The following is a 21,253-nucleotide window of genomic DNA, read 5'->3' as shown; positions in this document are numbered from 1 at the left end:
AGGGCCATGGTCTGCTGCAGCTGAACTGCGTTGACAATGGATACAAAATTATAGGATAATTTTTTGGCTTCAAATTCTCAGAAAAGATGAATCTTTCCCGTAGCGTAAGCTAGCTTACTCAATACGAGAGAACCTCTCGTAAGAGAACTGTAACCCATGTTTTTCCAACCTTATACCCGTGAAAGTGCACTGGAACGGCAGTCAAACCCGTGACTTCCCACCCGTGAACTCGTACTAGATCGATGTACTCCCAGTTACGAGCTCTGGCGTCACATAGCCCGCGAAACCATACAAAACAACAATGGTTTGTTTACATCTAGCTACCACAATTCCTTGCGCTCAGGTAGTTTGGCGTGACTGGCCTGGAACGCGACAAAGTCGTGAGTCGTGGTTTGAAGTCGTGATTTACGTGCTCAAAAACCTGCCTGGAACGCAGCATAACTCCACCTCCTTTGCGTCACCATATGCACGCTGATTTCCCACCCATAAACACTTGTCTAAACGCAGAATAAAAAGCGATAACGCAACGCCACTTCTGCGTTTTCTCTTCAGATCGTTTCCGTGTAAACATAGCCTTTGTCTTAGTTTCAGTTTTCGTTTACGAAAATAACCTTGGAATAAACATGAATATCTATTGGAACAATAATCACATGACTAAACTTGCGCCATCGTTTTTAAATACCTCCATTTTGACAATCCACTCTACAACGCGAAAAGGTGTTTTCAAATTTATCCACTTCGGAGAGCGTTTTATAAAAACGCCGTCTTGGGACGGAAGGCCAAAACGAAGAGAAAAAGATGTGTTTTCAAATGAAGGCCTGAGGGTAGATGTCGATGTTTATGTGTGTGTATAAATGAGAGGGGATGATAAGCAGCAGGTGTGGTGATGGCTGACTGAGGGCAGGTGGAGATCAGGAGGGATACTGGGAAATGTAGTTCTGTGGTGACTAGGCTGGTGACTGGAGAATGTGACACTACTGGTAGCTCACAAGCGACGTGTTGGAGACTATAGCTACTATTATATTCATATTCTGAATTAGCATTTATTTTTATATTTTCAGTTTTGTTTGTTTTAAATATTTCTATTTAACTTATTTCAATTTGTTTTAGTAATTTTTGCATTTTAAGTAAAAAAAAATGTTTTTAGTCAAATATTTTGATTTGTTTCTGCTTTATTTCAGTTAATGACAACGCAGATTACTACACTGCAGATTACCGAATATCAGTCTAAGCAAGACTCAGTAGTTATAGATCAATAATCATACTGTGCATTTGAGCCAAGAATACCCTGTTTTAAAGTCTAAGCACTCAAACACAAGTACATTAATGCTTCTATTACAAATGATGTAACCCACTGTATACAGTTTGTTTTGCATATGGAAGTCTTCTCACATTTAACAGTAACATTTTTTTCCTCTAGAGGAAATCAACTATGGCTCAGCTCAACGGCCAAACAAATAACACATGGGAATCTCATAACAAGATGATGCTGGAGCCTCTCAGCACAAATGATCCTGAGGTAAGTGTGTGATTTATGTATCTATATCTATATATATGGATGCACTTGGCCGAAAACCGAAACCGATTTTTTTTTTTTTTTTTTTTATAATTATTAATTTCTAAAGGTGCCCTAGAATGTGAAATTGAATTTATTTTGGCATAGTTAAATAACAAGAGTTCAGTACATGGACATGACATACAGTAAGTCTCAAACACCATTGTTTTCTCCTTCTTACTTAAATCTCGTTTTTGAAAAACACCTCTGAAAAATAGGCGAATCTCCACATAACACCGACTGTGACGCAGCAGTTGGGATCATTAATATGTACGAATCCAAAAATTTGCATATGCCAGCCCATGTTCAATGACAGGGAACTGCGCAGCCGAAGCATAGCAGTTGCTCAGTGTTTGGATGTACACATGAACACAAATGTATTCTTTAGTTCCTTCATCCGAGCCTCTGAAGAAACAATGGGTTAATTTTATTTTCTCTGGAAATTTCCAAACATTTCACAGACGACTGTTTCCTCAACTTAGGCCAATACAGAGCTGGCCTCGGATCGAGCTACCAAGCAACACTTTCTGATGTGTAATTGTTCAAGTTCAGACAGGTAATCTTTCTCTCAAAATCGTTCAATAATGTTTATGCATCAGTAAGTCAAGCCAGTGACTAAAATGTCAACTTCACATCGTTTCTTTTAGTAGGATGAAAAAAAACGTATTTAAATTGTGAATAAATTATATACAGAAAGCGATCAAATAACAATCTTTCCACACAGTGCAAGTTTATCTGGACAACTCGTTATGAAATCAATGGCGCACGTTACACTGCACAACAAAGCTCTTACTGTATGTACATCATCGTGTTTGCATTGGTGAAAGCATTGGAGAGAGTGCAGAAACTGCGTTACAATGGTAAGATCTTCATTCTCGCGATCAACAGACTTTCATCTGTTTGCTCAATGCTCATCACGCAACATTTTATGTGATGGGAATAGATCTAAATACTTTAAAAACATCTCACGATTCGTTAATCTCGATAGCTGTAATAGTAAAAACGTATAATAGCTGTAGTAAAATTATTCGAGAGAGTTTCACATGTAATACATAGCTATTTCATATGCAAGCATGTCAGCCAATCACAGCAGTGGCCGGTTACACTGAATCCCACAGCAGACACGCCCCTTCAAACAGAGCGTTCAAATCAGAGGCTAAAATCAGGCTAGGAAAAATGCCTTTTATTTCTAAATTAGGACTATTTTTGATCTAAAAAACATACTAACATTATAAGGGCAACCCAGGAAACATTATAAAATAATAATAAAAAACATTCTAGGGCACCTTTAAATTATTATTATTATTAGACTTTTTAATGAAATAATCAATAATCATTCCGAGATAAACATTCTGAGATAAAAGGTCTTTTAAAATGATTTATTCTTGCAAGAATAGGTTCAGTCTGACACACAGAAGTTACGCTGTGCATGAGAGTGACACACAACAGGAAGATATGAGACAGCCTTTATACTCTTTTCAAGGTTCCTCTTCACCCGCTGTACCTTTCACCCACCCAGATAAGGTCCTTACTGCTATTTAGTCTCTACTTAAAGACACAAACTGGTACTGAAATAAACTGGCCAAAACTGGCCGTCCCTAAGGTCAGTTGTCCTGTCCCATATGTTCCTGAAACGTCACAATGGGACCAATGGGATCAATGACTATTAAAATTTCCTCACCAATTCCCCGCTTTTTATCATTCAGATTACCCATAATCATAATAATAAACAATAAGACAAATTTTAAGTCATATCATCACACTTATACTTTTCATTTCTGACTTTTGTATAAATTATCACTCTTCTTAAACATTTGTGAAATAACATTTTGAAAAGTAAAAAAACTTAGGCTGTTTTGTGGGGATAGCCCCTTAACTATTAGCAAGCAAGTAAAGATTTTATCTGAAGCCGGGCTGAATGAATAAGCACTGTTATTGCACTCCTGACCTAGATCAGACCCTCAGTCTAAACAAGAATAAACCTCAGAATAAACAAGAAATAGTTTACAGATTAGTAGGAAAACAAAACCATCAATCCAAACATAATGAATAAAAGTAGAATAAAATCCCTCATTTCAAACCCTGTCCTTGTACGCCACCTTGTAACACGGATGACTGCTGTTTGTAACCTTCTTTAAATCTTTTGCCCTTAATCTTTCTCAGAAAAACAAACTGAACATACATTTAACACATCTCACTGTAGCTTCCGCTACCTGTCTCGTCGCATAATTTTGTTAATCCTTGGGATAGACTGTCATTTTTTACCAATTGAACAGACAGCAGGTTTTCACCTGTCTCTGTTTTCGTATTCACCCATGAATAACAAAATTATCATAACACATACAATCCTAGCTCCTACCATTAAAGGGCATATTGCAGGTTAGAGGACCCAACGAGTCAATGTATAGAAAAATAATGTAGGAACTAGATTTTCTTTAAAATATTCTTATAAATACGCTACATAAGCTTCTGGAGTCGTTTTTGTGAGAAAATTTTACTTCCGCGTCTGAAAATGGGTGTGGTGGGCGTGACGTAACGGGCGGGAGAGCGGTCGATTCAAACAACAGGAAAACAATGGATCGCAATGACATTTCGGACGCTGAGGAAATACTTACTTACAATTATGGACTACAGCCATACAATTATGAGCCTGCTATGCTGCCAGAGAGTAGGGACAGGCCAGGATTAATGTCAGACAGAACGGTCAGAGACACATTGAGTTGTGGTGTGAGGAGAACCAGTGGAGAACAGGACAGGTGTCTTGGTGAGAGACGTGCTTATAGATACACGTTCGCTAACGATATACACTGTGCTCACAATATTGTACAGATTATTACCATCGTATATCAGGCCAGCAGACATTAGTATGTTTAGGGTAGATGTATACTATTAAATGTATAAAAACTATACTTGAGTATATTTCTATTGTAAGTTACTAAAAACATACTCAAGTACATTTTTAAAACATATTTTTCATCTGGGTTATAACATAAACAGAAAATTAAAGATTTTAATATTTAATCAACCTAGTAATTTTGTTTTTCAATTACAAGTTGCCTCTATTTAGGGCATGACTACCTATATCACACTATTTGATGCCATTGGTACAGTATACGACGATCAATATTCTTGCTTCGGCATCCCATGTTAAACTCCATCATATCGCCGGGATGATAATCCTCCGATCTGAAGTAAACGCTACACACGATCTGAAGTGAACGCTACACACGATCTGAAGTGAAAGCTACACACGACCGCGTTTCTCGAAGCCGATGCGGAAGAGAAATCCCGTCTCTTCACCTGCACAAACCGCACCAGGCACGAAAGATATACAGCAGCACCGTTTTTCTTGTGTGGGAAACCTGTGGACTCGATGTCCTGACAGGCCGGAGTTTTTGCAACCTCCACAAACACAATAATTTACCATTACGATGATAGATTGAAATACAATAACTACCGAAAACACACTGACTCACGGCCGCTCTCACTGAATGCCAGCCTACTCTGCACTGAGGCGAGGCTGAGGCTCCCTAGCGTGACGTAAAATGACGCGATGTTGAAAAAAAGCCGTTTTTATGAGCAGTCCAAGAAAGCTCACTTTATCTACTAAATTAGTGCCCTTATGTCGTTTTAAAACATTTTAAATCCTGCATTACCTTTTCATATGGTATTTTCATACAAGGTTATATATTAATTTAGTTGTTTTTTTTACCTACAATATGCTCTTTAAGCCTTTTCCATTAATCTATGCCCATCTCCATTTATTCACTTCAAATTCAATTTAGTAAGCTCTATTGAACGCACTGTTTAACAAATCTAACCAGAGAAGTCTTATAATTTTATCCATTCCTCTAACCAAATTAGTTGTTCAGAATTAACTCTAATATCTCTTGTACGGACACATCAATCAATAGATTTTCTACATTTACAATCAAATCAATACCTAGTTTGATTCAATCAAACAAAATCATCAAAATCATCACAAAAACAGATTCTTCTGTTAAACTTAAACCATCAGTTGGCAGTTGGTTCCTCCAGGTGTGTTGATCATCTCGTTCGCCCCACGGACGTTCCGTGTTCGCCAGGGTGACACTTTGCGTGCCGTTGCAATGGTCTTTCCCTCGTAGGCGAGGCAGACAGTTACTAGCACAGTCTTCTTTAAACCTCACTTTATGCTCTATTGGATGGTTGAGGCCTGTTGGTGTTGTCTAAGGTGAGAGGCTTGGACCCAGGTGTCACATTCTCCAACCATTTTCTGATCCTTACAAGGTTTACCCTTAAATCACGACCGCACCCCCACTGGAGTGAACCATTTCTTGCCTGCTTTCACCTGTGAATGGAGACCTTAAGTATTTTGTTAGTGACGCGTGTCTAGCCGCTCGTCCCTTTTGGTGTGACCTGTGGAATCAACAACCTGAAACATATTATCACCGGATCATTTCTTGCTCACTTAATAGCACAGGGTTCCTTTCTCCCCTGAAAAAAACACTCAACCCACTTTGCTCATGTCAATATTTATATATTTGGAACAGAATCAGTTCTGTTTGATGCAATCCATCCTGACATTCTGCAAAAGGAAAATCTTAAGTTATGCGCTGCGCAGGTGTGGCACCTTTCTGCTACAATAATAACCCAGGCCAGGATAGTTAGCCAAATTCATCCATAGCCATCATTTTATTGGGCACATTCTGCCCTGTATCAAAAGTCTGCATGATCTGTAGAGAAAAACAAATGTCGAGGTTATTTTCAGATAGTAAAATTCACGTAGTTTCTTTTGTCTGCTGTGCTGCCACGGCCTTCGCTGCTGCATCTGCCCTGGCGTCTCCTGTTGAAACAGTCCTGCAATTTTGTTATCAGCGTGTGCGGCACACTTACAGACAGCAATATTGCCCCACCTGTGCAATGGCTTTCAGCAAATGTGAACCCCTTAGTAAACCATATTTGGCAATTGTTACCCTCCCCCTTTTGATGCATGACCCAGCTCATGCATCAATTTAAACTAATTTGATTTGCTACCCAAACGGCGTCCTTCAGCCCAATCTCATCTTCTTATCGAAGTATTTGAAGGGCAACGGCCCTGAGTCTCACAGCGTATCCTGCTTTTCAGGCCTGTTGTTTGGTCTCTTAAGTCAGTCATCTACAAACATTTCCAAAGTCATCAATTGTTTCTATCAGGTCAGGTCGTGCTGTACAGACTTGGTCAATGTCAGTCAATCATTTCCCCCCCTTTGTTCACAATAATCATAACTGTTAAGGGCTCTCTTGATAATTCGAAATTGACTTAGCCAATGTGTCGCTTTGTTGTTGCCGTCAAATCCCCAGACGGCGATCTACGAATTCACAATTCCAATTTACATCAATACTTAAACTGATCTTCAAATCTACATCATGTATGACAAAAGTATTACAGCACACTTACAGACAGAGCTTGATGGCCAATCAACTTAAAGCTCGTCCCCTGTTCTGTATCAACGCATTCTCATCCCAAGGCGTCACTAAAATGACAATTTTGACCATGCTTCAATATTCGACGCTTTAGGCACCCTTTAGCGTCAGTTACATGACGCGATCCTAGGGCGTCATCTTACTGACGCTTTACCTAAGCGTCAGTTAGATGACGCGAGTAGGTTTAGGTCTGGGGTAGGGTTAGGATTAGATAGCGTCATCTAACTGACGTTAAAGGTAAAGCGTCAGTAAGATGACGCCCTAGGATCGCGTCATGTAACTGACGCTAAAGGGTGCCTAAAGCGTCGAATATTGAAGCATGGTCAAAATGATTCCCAAGGCGTCAGTTTCATGACGCCTAGGGATGAGAATGGGCTGTCTGTATTGTCTTTTCATCAGAATTATCAACTTCTTTAAAGTTTGTCATTTGCCTTAACCCATCTGTGATGATAAAACACTCATAAAAACATACAATGCTTTCACCATCAAATATACACATTCATAACTGACTATGAACTGCTCATATTCTCATATTCATATCTTTTAAATAAGATTTTAAACTTCACATTTTCTTGTAGCTTTTACCTAATTGTACATGGTCTCTCAACCAGTTTCAAAGCATGTCTTGTTCATTATTCATTTGAATTTAACAAGGTCAGCTGGGTTGTTTTGGTTTATTATAATTATTTTGTTTAAGCTTGCTTTAGCAGGCTGATAACAGAAAGACAGACAGAGTTACCATCCCTGCCTCCACTCAAGCAGTCTCTCTCACTATAAACAATTAATCTTTTCAACAGCCTTCTAAGACTGTAACTTAGACAAAATTTAAATTCATTACAATAACCTTCGACCATTCACCTTTGTTATCCAGACTTTTCAAATCTACAAAAGCTGTCTTCATCTTTAGCCACCACCATGTCTAACAACCTTCAGGAGTTCAAAACCATGTTATAGACTAGTTCCAAATCAACTTCTATACATTTTCTTGCTCCCCTAAGGCAGCCAACATCATGTTCCTGATTTAAACTAATACGTTTTGTTTCTGTCTCCACAACAAATAATACCAATCACCTCATGGTCTCAGCAGGCTCTTGAAAGCCCATTCCTGTTAGCCCTTTATCTATAATCTCCATCAGGGTGTTGTCCCCTGGCATAATTGGAGACACTTGTCACAATGAAAAACAAGCCATACAATGAATGCGGTTTCTGGTGAGTGGTATAGAGGAACACTCACATTTCTGGGTCAGACTGCCATAACTCCTTACAGCTCATCTCCCCTGCATGGTGTATGATGCTGTTGACCCCCCTGCCTTAGGTTGCCCTCTGTCTGGCCAAAGAAGGTCTTACCCGTCACTGGGAAAGTCACCTCGTGACACTGGTAACCGCTCTCTCCCAATACCAAATCAGTCTTCTTCAACAAAATCAGTTGTTTTCTGGAGCTTAGGAAAGGCACGTTCAAGAGTCACCAGAGCCATCTTAAAAGCAGAAACCTAGCTGCTTAGACTATACTCAGTGAGTTTAAATCACAACCGTACATTCAGTGTACTTCATCTGTAGCCGGAGCCATCGGCCCTGAATGGTGGAGACTAAATGAGACAAAGTTGTTACTGGTCCTAAAATAAGCTAATCAAAATGTCACTTCTATCGTTTAAGGTCTGTATTATTAAAAAAACTTCTTTAAAGTCATTCAGTTTTACTTTTAAAACATTTAAAATACTAATTGCCCTCTGCATGGCAATGATTTCTTTTAACATCTCTGTGTCTATGATTTTCAACTGAAACACTGTGCTTTACTATAAATAGTTTATTATCACTTATGACACAGGCTCAGATAGCAGCTTTTAGCTGACATTGAATGAGAGAGGACTGGTACACTGCACTCTCATAAACTTCTAACTTTATCTACCATCTTTTAACTCTATCCCAGCTTAAGGCATCTTTGCCAGAAATTACATGTGTTTCCAAATAAACATAATTTCATAGTTGTCTTTTGCCCATACCTCAGGGAATTTAGACATTACAAATTTCCACTCAGATTGAGTCTCTGTTGCACTGACAGTTTCAGCCACAGCACACATCAGATTTAGATAAGCGAACTGTTTCATTACAGCCAATAACAAACTTATCTTTTGAAAGCAAAGCATCAGCTTTTAGTTCTTTCATGGTCAACTTTTCAAGCTGTTTGTTTAATCAGATGCCTTTCTACCCATTTTACATTTAGCAACTGATAATTCAGTAGCCTGCTGCTTCTGCTTATTTGATCTTAAATAAAAATAATTATTCCAGTTCTCAATAACGTTTCGCATGTCATCTCAATTACCATAGTTTAATATCTGACTTCAAAGTTTTTTCTAGGAGTTTATCAATCTCCAATTAGGATTCACACTAGCTTTGACGAGGCTAGCACTCTCTGCTTGCGATACATCTTTTGCAGTTATTATAAATCATCCGTGAGATTAGTCTCTCTATATCATCTAAACCCTTTTTAAAATGTTTAATTAAAACACAATCATCCTTTTAGTTACTTTAATATATTTTGCAAATCACATTTGTTGGAGTCATTCATTTTGCATCAAACTGTATTCAATTCACTTATAAAAATTACTATTATAGATCTTTTCTTCAAAAGGATTCACTTTAAGACTTCAATCTTTTGACCTTGTTTTGATAACATTAATTTTAACTTTATTTTTTCATCATAACTACTTCTCACAGTATTCCTCTATCAAATGGTTAGTCTGAGATCTAAAAAAAATATTAATCAGTATTGTCTCAGTCCCACTTATCTTTACTGTTTTGCAGAAACATATTACAATCGCCTATTTCACACACAAGTGTGACAATCAGCAGCTGTAGTGCCCTCGAGAGCCACTGGAGGGCACTCTCTCTTTGTGTTATGTTTTCCCCATGGACTCATTATGTTTTATTATGTTCAGCTGTGTTTCATTATTGGTTATTGAGTTCCTGATTTAAACCTGTGTTTCTCCTTTGTCCGGTGCGAAGTCTTGTTACACTGTAAGCGTGCATTTCTGAGCGTTATTCCCTGTTCTGTTTCTCCGTGTTTCCCTGGACTCTTGACCCTAGCCTGTATCCTGGACTGTTTACGAACCTGTGCTGCCTGCCTCGACCTACGCCTGTTTGTACCACGATTTATTGGATTGCCCTTGTTTATTTGTGTGCCTGATTGTCTAATAAAGTTCTGCGCATGGATCCGACCGTCTCTGCCCGTACGTTACAACAAGCACGTACACACATATATTTTACACATTGAATAGGTTCTCTCTCTTATTATATCTGTTAGGGATCAATGACTATTAAAATTTCCACAACACATGCCTCTCTTGGTATCATTGTAATCCTCTTGGCCTCCTCTAGTCAAAAATGTATCTTAGGTTACGATAAAATGTATTACACTATACTTTCCATTCTTGAGAGTAGAAATGATGCTCGCCATGATTCTGACCACCCTTGTCATAAACCATGCAAATCGGCTGTCAGAAAGAGACAAAGGAATTCTCTCCCGCGCGAAGTTCCCAAGTGTGATTGGTCATTCCGCTCGAAAAGGGGTGCGGAATATTTGCCTTAAAAAAGGATGATGTTCAAGCATCTCTCTCTCTCTTCTTCGGTGTGCTCTGCCTTCTTGTTCGAGTTCCGGCTTTTCTTATTTTCGTTCTAGTCATTTTCTTTGTTTTAATCTGTGTGCTGTAGTTATTTTGATCTCCGGGTGAAACAGACTAATTTCCAGCAACTCACCTACACGTAACGTTTTGAACTTCCCGCGAGCCATACGCGTCCTGGAAGGACCAAAAGAATGATCTGACCTAAAGGACACAACGAGGACCCGAAACGCGCGTCCAAGCAGCCTTATTCAGTGACACCAAGATCCATATGCAAGTATCGTTCCATCGAAATTCAAATGTTTTAAGTGCTTGACATGTTTTAAGGCATTGTGATTCTTTTGCTGGCTTTCCAAGGTTAACTGTTTTGTAAAACTTGCTATCTCTATGATCTCTCTTTTCCTTCCTTTCTTTATTTCCATTATTCGTTTCCTTCCTTTCTTTATTTCCATTATTCGTTATTCGGTACATGTTCGTCGTTATATGTAATTTGTGCTATAGCTTCATTTATTAAACTCAATTACACATTTATTGTCTCTGATTGTTGCTCAGCTAATAAAAGCCTCTTTAATGTGTGATCTTAGCTATAAGCTTGATATTGATAACTACTTTAGTTAGTAATATTATCAGAAAGTTAGTCCTCATAAACAAAGGTATAACTTTTCCTGATAGTGATCAGAATGATCCTTTTCGCAAAGTTGATCAGAGAACCGTATGGTCGGTTCAGCGGACGGACCGATCAGGCGAGGTGCAGTTAATTCTGTTTAAAGGATATTCTGGAAAATTGATATAGCCTATGTGTATATTGTATGTATCCATAATTAATTATAATTCCTTGTGGTTAATTGTGTGTATATATAAATGTACAGATACATGGACTATATATCCCCTTTTTGGACAATTTAAAATGGTAGGTAATATTGTCTCATAACCCGTATGATCAGTTATTGATTGTGAATTATTAATTATTGATTATACATTCCCCGTATTTGAGCGAAGTTACCCTACAAAGCCAATAAAATAAAATAACCACACTTTTGTTTAAAGTAGCCTAACACAAAAATTGGACAGAAAATAGGCCCATATTAAAATAATACTAAATATCAATGTATTAAAATCAATATATTATTCTTTATTCAGTTCTATGCAACAGCATCAGATTTAATAGATTTGTTTTGACCTAGAAAGATATTATCAGTGAATGTAAAGTTGCAAAGTTACAAAACATGCGGCACGAGAGTGGAACCTGATCGCTTAACACGGAGAGGAAAGGGGGATCCCTAATATATATATATATATATATATATATATATATACGAATCTGAGACTAACTGAAGGAGGTGGTCTGAGTTCGGTTGCACTTGAACTGTGATTCGCGTGAATGTGAAAGCAATATGGACTCGGGTAGCCTGGATGCCAGCCCGAACCCCGCCCACAAAATTTTTTGGTCGGGAAGTTCGGTCTGGACTCGATCCATTGAGGAGTAACTATGATCGGTTCAGAAATCGTCGGGCCAATCAAATCGCCAGGGTGGGCTTTATACGATGATGGACAGATGATCTGCAGTTACGTAATCATCACGTCACCAAAGAGCGCTTGGGTTAAACTGGTTTCCCTCAAAGATGACTGCAGCTGGAGAACTGAGATGTATAGATTCCGCTATCGCGTCTGTTGTAAAAGAAATCGACAGCGCATTAATTTCAAAAGACGAACAGAGAACTGCAATCAAGGCATTTGTCGATCGGAAAGATGTGTTTGCCGTCCTTCCTACGGGATTCGGCAAAAGTTTAATTTATCAGCTGGCTCCGATGGTCGCTAAGAAGATGGGACGCAATGAAAACCCTGTGGTTGTTGTGGTTTCTCCTTTGGTCGCACTCATGGAGGACCAAGTAAAAGAAGCAACACTCGTTATTTTACTACTTCGTCCAGCGTGCGTGCAGTTGAGTTCTGTTCTATGCGTAGCTCAACATACGTCACTTACTGCGTTGCTCTGATTGGTTGTAGGTCTATCCAATTGAGTGCAGAGTTGTTGTTTTTTCCTGGTTCGGTTAAGACACACCTCATAATCAAAGCCCTATGGAGCAGTATCAGACTCACATTCTGACTAGAATATGAGTATGACGAAGTCAGGCTAGGACTCGGGTGCACAGGAAGAAAAGTAACCTGCGCATGCGTTGTAGCCAATTACGATGTTCAGTAAATGTAAGGGATGGTAGTGTTGACGATTTACCTTGGATACGAGCGAGAGTGAGTCTGCATTGTGCGAATCAGGGCAACAGATTAATGGCAATCCACTGTCTCTAAAGATTCAGTTTGCAAGCATAGAAAAGAAATCCACCTTCATGCAACACACATACAGTAAACCCAAGTGTTGTTTACTCTGCTGCGCATAATAGCACCAAATAAATAAAATACGGGGGGAGCCGGGAACAATCGCACTCTGGGTGCAGCAAATGTGCCCGGTGTAAAAACGCCCTCAGTCTCCTGGTTTGGAACTCTCTGGGTTCTTATATACTGCTCCACTTACACCTTAACGAGCTGGAACACAAATCAGGTGGCACTCCCAAACCTGTGAAGTGGATATTGGGAGGAGCAACAGGGAAGCACAAACAGAGAGAATACAGAGACAAGCACACTACATCTTTTACACCAGCAATAGAAAACACATACGTCCCTATGAACGTAACACTATATATACAAACAACCTCAAGACTATATTTTTGAAAGCATGCAGTGTACCATGAGTGATATTGTGAAATGTGTCTCCTAGACTAGGATCTGCCCTGTGACTGACAGCTGTAGCACATCTGTGCTTGACTCAATTAAAATGACTTGTGTCATTGTTTATCTGTTTACAGCATTGATGTTTTATTAACAAAGTTTGGGAGGAACACGTTCAAATTACCGTATTTTCCGCACTATAAGGCGCACCAGATTATAAGGCGCACCTTCAATGAATGACCTATTTTAGAACATTTTTCATATATAGGGCGCACCGGATTATAAGGCGCATAAGATACTGCAGTCAAACGTTTAACTGGGTTTGCGTTATGCATCCACTAGATGTCAACAAATGTCAACAAAAAAGTCAGATAAAGTCAAACTTTATTAAACTTTCTGACAACTCCGTTCACTCCCATGGTAACGTTGTTCAAACGTTAAAGGAAAACTCCGGTCAATTTTAACATTGAGCTCATTTATTGTAAATTTGGAGTGCTGTCAGTACAGAGAACAACGACAAAAACCGGTGTTGCCTACACCGTGTTATCCTCTTTTTAAAATTTGCACCCTGTTGGGTCAGGGGATCTCTGGATAATCCGTAATTCGTTTGTAATTATAAAACGAAAATACTGTAATAATTTAGCCAGTATGATCTGGCACCAGAAGACAACACACCACCACAGCTTCAATCAAACAGTTTTATTGATAGAGGGGACTGCAAGGACAGGCTAAACACAACCTGGAAAAGCCGTAGAATTACACAGAGCACTACGTGTATTCACTCACTTCATTAGTGACAAACCCCAGAATCAATTACAGTGGCACTTCAAACTCATTTAAAACCTCAACTTCATGCAGGTGTAAAATGGTACCCATGACTGTTCCCTAAACCTTCCCAGTTTCAGTCCCACCCACCTTTACTATCACCCTCTATTATTATGAAGCACAACTTTATTTAATACATTAGTTTAGTTTAAAACAGACACAATCTTAAAACACTTAACTCGCCCACAGCGGCGTTGCCCCTCCCTACTGCGGGGGGGGGGGGGGGGGGGGGGGGATTCCACGTAGCCCACACCGTTCCGTGACGAGAAATGTGAGCGATGTCGTCACGATGATTGGTATCAGGCAGTCTCAGTCAAACAAGGGGAAATCCCACCGTAAGTCCATTTCAAAAAGGGCAAAGTCCAGCCGAGCGATAGCATCAGCATTCCGCACAGTCGCGGCGGCACTCCTAACTTCCCATCTCTATACTCTCTCCCCGCACCCGCTATCTATCTATCTTCATCGCCGGCGGTCCTATCCAACCGCGAACGACACCCCCCTCCCAAAATAAAGGTGAGTACCGCCGTCCTGTTATCCACAATGCAAACCGAACCAAGCCCGCTATCTCGTCTTTTGCACCCCATTTAAACCTTTTCCACACCCAGCCTCTCAATACACAACTCCCGCCCCGGTGTTTCTCATTTCTCAATCAGTCTCAATAATTAGTTGCCAAGACAATATCCCAAAACGCCACCCACATTACACTATCCCCTCCCCAATGGAACAGACTCGTCCCAGAGTCATACAGAATCCATCTCATAGTCCCGCGTCCACCCAGGTTGACGTCGCTCTCGTACTGGGCGTTGTAACTTTGGCTGATGTATCACCACTGTAGAGCCATCCTGCCGTCCGTCCGGGTCCCTTTGTCGTATATCCGGCTCCTTAACAGGCTGTTGTACTGGACCAGCAACCAGTGATTCTGACCCTTCCGAGTTACGTGGGAGCACAGGTGCCCTTTGATGAACCCAACTGGCGCCCAAAGGAACATCCAACTGGCCGGCCACCCTCCGACTTGGGCACTGGGACTCTTTCTTCTAGAGAAGAAAGAACATATGGTTTAAGTCTGTTAAAATGCACCACTATTTCCGGCCCCCCCTCTCCTAACACCACGCGATACAATACATCAGAGATGCGTTCCACAACTTTATAAGGGCCCCGGTATCGTCTTTGTAGTTTTGGGCAAACGCCTTTTTTCTTTGCCTTATTCCGTACCCACACCAGTTCCCCCATAGAATAGAACTGCAAATTAGCCCGAAGATCAAATGACTCCTTCTGCTGCCCAGAAGCTTTTGCCTGATGTCTTTTTACGGCCTCTACCACTGTGGATAATGTGTCTGCCAACCCAGTCACATACTCACTGGCGGACACAAACTTTTTATCATGGCCTACATTTAGCATCACGTCCAGAGGAAGAACAATCTCCTGTCCAAACAAGATCTTGTAAGGTGTAAACCCTGTACTGGCATGGACACTACTTCGGTAAGCCATCAACACGTACGGCAACAGACAGTCCCAGTTGGATTGATTCTCATCAACAAACAAACTCAACATTGACAGTAGAGTACGATTAAATCGCTCCACCAAACCATTAGACTGCGGATGATATGGGGAGCTACGCGTCTTACTCATATCCAACAGTCGGCACAATTCTCTAAACAGGGCAGACTCAAAATTTCGCCCCTGGTCAGAATGAATACTGCGGGGAGTGCCAAAGCGACATATCCACTCCTCAACCAGGACACGAGCAACTGACTGTGCCTCCTGGTTGATAAGGGGAAATGCCTCAGTCCATTTAGAAAAGTAATCACTCACGACAAGGATATACCTATGCTTTCTAGGCGTCTCAGGTAGAGGCCCCAAAATGTCCAAAGCAATACGTTCGTGAGGACGAGATGTAACTGAAAAATTCATTGGAGCACAGGGGGCCTTCCCATGTGTTTTTCGGGAAGCACAGTCTACACATTGTCTACACCACTGTCTTACATCCGCAAACCATCCTGGCCAATAGAAACGATCTCTTACTTTCTCTTGCAATTTTTGAATACCCAAATGGCCTCCTGTTACCGAACTGTGCAGTTGATTTAACACAGATGCTACCAGCACCTTAGGGAGAACCACCTGTACTTTTGAAGCTGCATCTGAGAAAGGAGGGGGCACTCGTACCAACCGCTGGTCTTGCAACCGCAATTGGCCCCAAACAGAACTATACTTCTTCAGGGCAGCATTCTGCTGTATTTCAGTAGCATTATCATCTGGGTCCTGCCTAAGATGAATTAGGAGGGCCAATTCTGGATCATCTCGCTGGGCCTGTGCCAAGTCATCACCCACCCCAACATTTGTTTTCTTCTGCACCACCTGAGGACCTTCCTTAACAGCACACACTGATATAGCTGGTCTATGCATAGGGCTGATGTGGCCTTCTTGCTCCTTGGCTTTCACGTAAGCAGGTAGCCGCGACAAGGCATCTGCATTGCAATGCTGTTTTCCAGGGCGATGTACAATTTTGTAGTGAAAACTTGCCAATTGCTCCACCCATCGAGCTAGCTGCCCCTCTAAGCCCTGAAAGTTATGCAACCATCTCAATGAGTTATGGTCTGTGCGCAACACGAACTCTTTCCCTAGCAAAAAATGCTTAAAGTACTTTGTAAAAGTCACCATCGCTAACAACTCTTTCTTTGTAGTTGCATACTTGCGTTCCTCTTTGGTAAGGGCCCGACTGGCATAAGCTATTACTCGCTCCAACCCCCCCTCCTCTTGCGAAAGCACAGCTCCTACCCCCACATCACTAGCATCAGTGTCCAATATAAAGGTTTTATTGGGGTCAGGATAAGCGAGCACAGGAGAAGTAATTAACCTAGCCTTCAACTGGTTGAAGGCTACCTGACACTCCTCACCCCACCTAAATCTTCTCCCCTTCTCAGTCAGCTGATGTAATGGACGTGCTATGTCTGCAAACCCCCTTACAAACCGTCTATAATAGGAGGCCAAACCTAAAAAGCTCCTCACTTCAGTCTGAGTCCCAGGGATGGGCCATTCTCTCACTGCTTCCACCTTTACAGGGTCGGCCATAATTCCATCCGCAGAAATTATATGCCCTAAATATTTGACACGAGAGGAAAACAAATCACACTTAGAAGGTTTTACCTTCAGATTTGCAGCCTTCAACTTAGCCAATACTTCCCCCAATCTCGATAAATGCTCCTGAAATGAACGACCGAACACTATAATGTCGTCCAAATAAACTAAACACGTAGTCCATTGCAAATCAGCTAAAACCAAATCCATTAAACGCTGAAATGTACTAGGTGAATTGCAAAGGCCAAAACTTAAGACGTTAAATTCGAATAACCCATGTCTTGTGGAAAAAGCGGTCTTGCACTTATCTTCAGCATCTACCTCAACCTGCCAGTAACCACTGGCAAGATCCAGAGTGGAAAATAGCTTTGCATTAGTCAAACTATCAAGAGCATCATCTATTCGGGGAAGGGGATAGGCATCTTTAGCTGTAACATCATTCAGCTTCCGGTAGTCTACGCAAAAGCGCAAACTACCATCCTTCTTTCTTACTGGGACAACCGGAGCCGCCCATGGACTACATGAGGGCTGTATAATCCCATTTTTTTGCATTTGCTTAATATGATCATGTACCTCTTGTTGCAAGTGCAACGGAACTCGACGTGGGGGTATCTTAATTGGCTTTGCCTCCCCCGTATTAATCTGATGCAAGGTCAGGTGGGTTCGCCCTAGATCATGATCCCCTGTGCTAAACACTGACGCATACTGCCCCAACAACCCACGGATGGCCTGCGTTTCAACCAGAGACAGCCCCTTTTGGTCTAACCCCAGCTGCCTTAAGAGAGCCTCCACCGACCACCCTACGGGCACCTCCATCTCATTATGTTGGCTGAAAGCCACTGCTTCAGGACCAACTACTACGTCTGTAGACAAGATCCCAATCTTCGTCCCCTGCCTAAGGGTGAGAGGATTATCCGTTACATTAATCACTCTAACAGGAATAACCCCTTGCCCCACATTACAAACGACTCGAGCCACTAAAAGGTCACAGTGTTTTGATAAAGTGGAGGAAGGCTCCACCATCCCAGCTATCGGTCCTGCAAGGAGCCCTTCTACTACCCCGGAAATAATAGCTTCACTACGCGGCTGTACTATTGAGTCTATTTGAACAGTGACAGCCTTAGGCTGACAAGCATCCACTAATAAAATTAAAGGGAACTTCCTACCCATGACTGAACAGCACTTTTCCCTCAAATCAATAATTGCCCCATACTTAAGCAGAAAATCCATTCCCAACAAAATATCAGGGGTAGATATATCCGCTACAAGAAACTCATTTATTAATGCTAGGGAACCAAACTGACAAATAGTTTGCCACCGGCCTAGAATGTACATAGTACCCCCATTAGCTGCAGAAGCTTCGCCCCCATAATCGAACAACTGACACCCCCCTTCTGTTAACTGTAACCACACATGTTTCGGGATAATTGAGGCCTGCGCCCCCGTATCCAATAACAGATGTACATCAGACCCACCTATTTTAGCATTGAGATACACTCCAGAGCTGGGTTGGTTACACAGGGCCAATCTCGTGGACTTCACTAATGAGGGGGTAGGCATTTGGCCCTCTGTGCCTGCCCCCTCTAGTTTCCCTGCAAATAGGGACAATTTCGACGTAAATGACGGTTACAACCACACTCCCAACAGGCTTCTCGATCACGAGATGACCGGTCCGTAGCCCACCCCATCTGTCCCCGAGTCTCAAAGGAACCATTTCGCCTCCCAGATGGTGGCATCTCAACACAAGCCTGTAGTGACTGAACTGTCTGCTGCAAAGTTTTTACTTCCTGCCTCAACCCTTCAACCACTCCCAAAAGTGTCTCCATTTGCTTATTATCTGTAATACCTTCTGACACCACCCGCACTTTAGTATCTGCAACAGGGCAATTTCGCTCCAAACTTCGGATTAATTCTAATTCAGAAGCCAAATTGACAGCCTCTTCCAAGGTGGATGGTTTTGCACTGCGAAGTTGGACACGCAAATCCCCGCTCCCCACGTGTTCTATAAAATGGTCACGGGCAAATAGATCACGTGTATTATTATCAGCAGCGGGATAAGCTTTAGTAATCAACCGGCGCAAAGCATTGCCAAATTCCCTCGCAGTCTCACTATGCAATCGCCGACGGGCTAAAAAACTGGCCCGGTTCCAATCATCACTATCACACGGCTCCAAACACCTCCCTAACGATGCTTTTAATACTATATAACTGCTTCGAGAGTCAGTTGATAATCCACAAAAAATGTCTCGAGCCCTTCCAGATAACAATAAGGAGAGGAACTTCAACTTCAAGCTATCGTCCCAGCCATTCACCTCAGCGGCCATTTCAAATTGTCCTATCCAATCTGACCAATCACGATTAACTCCTGTAAAAGTTTCAGGCATAAACACTGGTCGTGTTGTCGCCATCCTAGACACTGAACCTTGCCCTGTTAGCACCCTATCAAAAGAAGCCGATGGTGTGTTATCCCCCTCTGGGTCCAACATAATGACCCCTAAAATCTCACCGCTGCCACCAGTGTAATAATTTAGCCAGTATGATCTGGCACCAGAAGACAACACACCACCACAGCTTCAATCAAACAGTTTTATTGATAGAGGGGACTGCAAGGACAGGCTAAACACAACCTGGAAAAGCCGTAGAATTACACAGAGCACTACGTGTATTCACTCACTTCATTAGTGACAAACCCCAGAATCAATTACAGTGGCACTTCAAACTCATTTAAAACCTCAACTTCATGCAGGTGTAAAATGGTACCCATGACTGTTCCCTAAACCTTCCCAGTTTCAGTCCCACCCACCTTTACTATCACCCTCTATTATTATGAAGCACAACTTTATTTAATACATTAGTTTAGTTTAAAACAGACACAATCTTAAAACTGCGGGGGGGGGGGGGGGGGATTCCACGTAGCCCACACCGTTCCGTGACGAGAAATGTGAGCGATGTCGTCACGATGATTGGTATCAGGCAGTCTCAGTCAAACAAGGGGAAATCCCACCGTAAGTCCATTTCAAAAAGGGCAAAGTCCAGCCGAGCGATAGCATCAGCATTCCGCACAGTCGCGGCGGCACTCCTAACTTCCCATCTCTATACTCTCTCCCCGCACCCGCTATCTATCTATCTTCATCGCCGGCGGTCCTATCCAACCGCGAACGACACCCCCCTCCCAAAATAAAGGTGAGTACCGCCGTCCTGTTATCCACAATGCAAACCGAACCAAGCCCGCTATCTCGTCTTTTGCACCCCATTTAAACCTTTTCCACACCCAGCCTCTCAATACACAACTCCCGCCCCGGTGTTTCTCATTTCTCAATCAGTCTCAATAATTAGTTGCCAAGACAATATCCCAAAACGCCACCCACATTACACTACCGTTTTTCTGTTTTTTGTTTCAAAACGAGAAACCAAATAACCGTTTTTGGTGTCAAAATCAAAAAACGAAAAACCAGTTAAAAACGGTCCGTTTTTCGTTTTTGGCGATCATTTTTATCGTTATTCCTTTTTGAACAAAGACTGAAGAGAGTCTTTGAACTTCCGTCTAGTCGTTTTTCGTTTATAAACAAAAAACGGAAGTCACGTGGTCTATTCCTTATTTGGAAGCGAAAGTAACCGGTAACACTTTCAAAATAAAAGTAACTATAGTTAGCGAGGTGATTGTAGACTAAAACTGAACTAATATAACGTTTTTTAGTACAACTAAAGTAGCACTGGTTGTGAAAAAAACACTTTAGTTAACTGAAATAAAAATTTAAACTAATAAAATAATAACTCTTAATAAAATTAAACATTTGTAAGACCATTGGTGACCTCTGTAACTTCAGATTAAGACAAGTGAACTCATTTTATATGTAGCTTAGGATAGCAGGCAGCCTATTTATTTATAAGTTTCTATTATTTAATTCACATTTTAGTTTTGTAACATATTTATGACAACAAGCAACAAAGGTTTGACCTTTTGACCTTTTCACCTGCCTTCCAGCTCCTCTTTCTATGGCACTAGCTGCTAAAA

General features: G+C 41.3%; 1 protein-coding gene across 1 annotated transcript in view; it reads left to right on the top strand.

Annotated features, from left to right (window-relative positions):
• Window positions 1–1,176: 1,176 nt before the first annotated feature.
• The window catches only part of LOC130094998 (serine hydroxymethyltransferase, cytosolic-like), an 85,598-nt gene continuing 65,521 nt past the window's right edge, over window positions 1,177–21,253 (top strand). The window contains exon 1 of the mRNA XM_056261627.1: window positions 1,177–1,519. Within this exon, the coding sequence (XP_056117602.1) occupies window positions 1,433–1,519 (87 nt within the window). The 5' untranslated portion in view covers window positions 1,177–1,432. The remainder of the gene's footprint in view (window positions 1,520–21,253) is intronic.

Source organism: Rhinichthys klamathensis, unplaced genomic scaffold (assembly GCF_029890125.1).
Source record: "Rhinichthys klamathensis goyatoka isolate OS25496 unplaced genomic scaffold, OSU_Roscu_1.1 h1tg000184l_1, whole genome shotgun sequence".
Taxonomy (NCBI): domain Eukaryota; kingdom Metazoa; phylum Chordata; class Actinopteri; order Cypriniformes; family Leuciscidae; genus Rhinichthys; species Rhinichthys klamathensis.
This window is presented reverse-complemented; position numbering and strand designations above follow the sequence as displayed.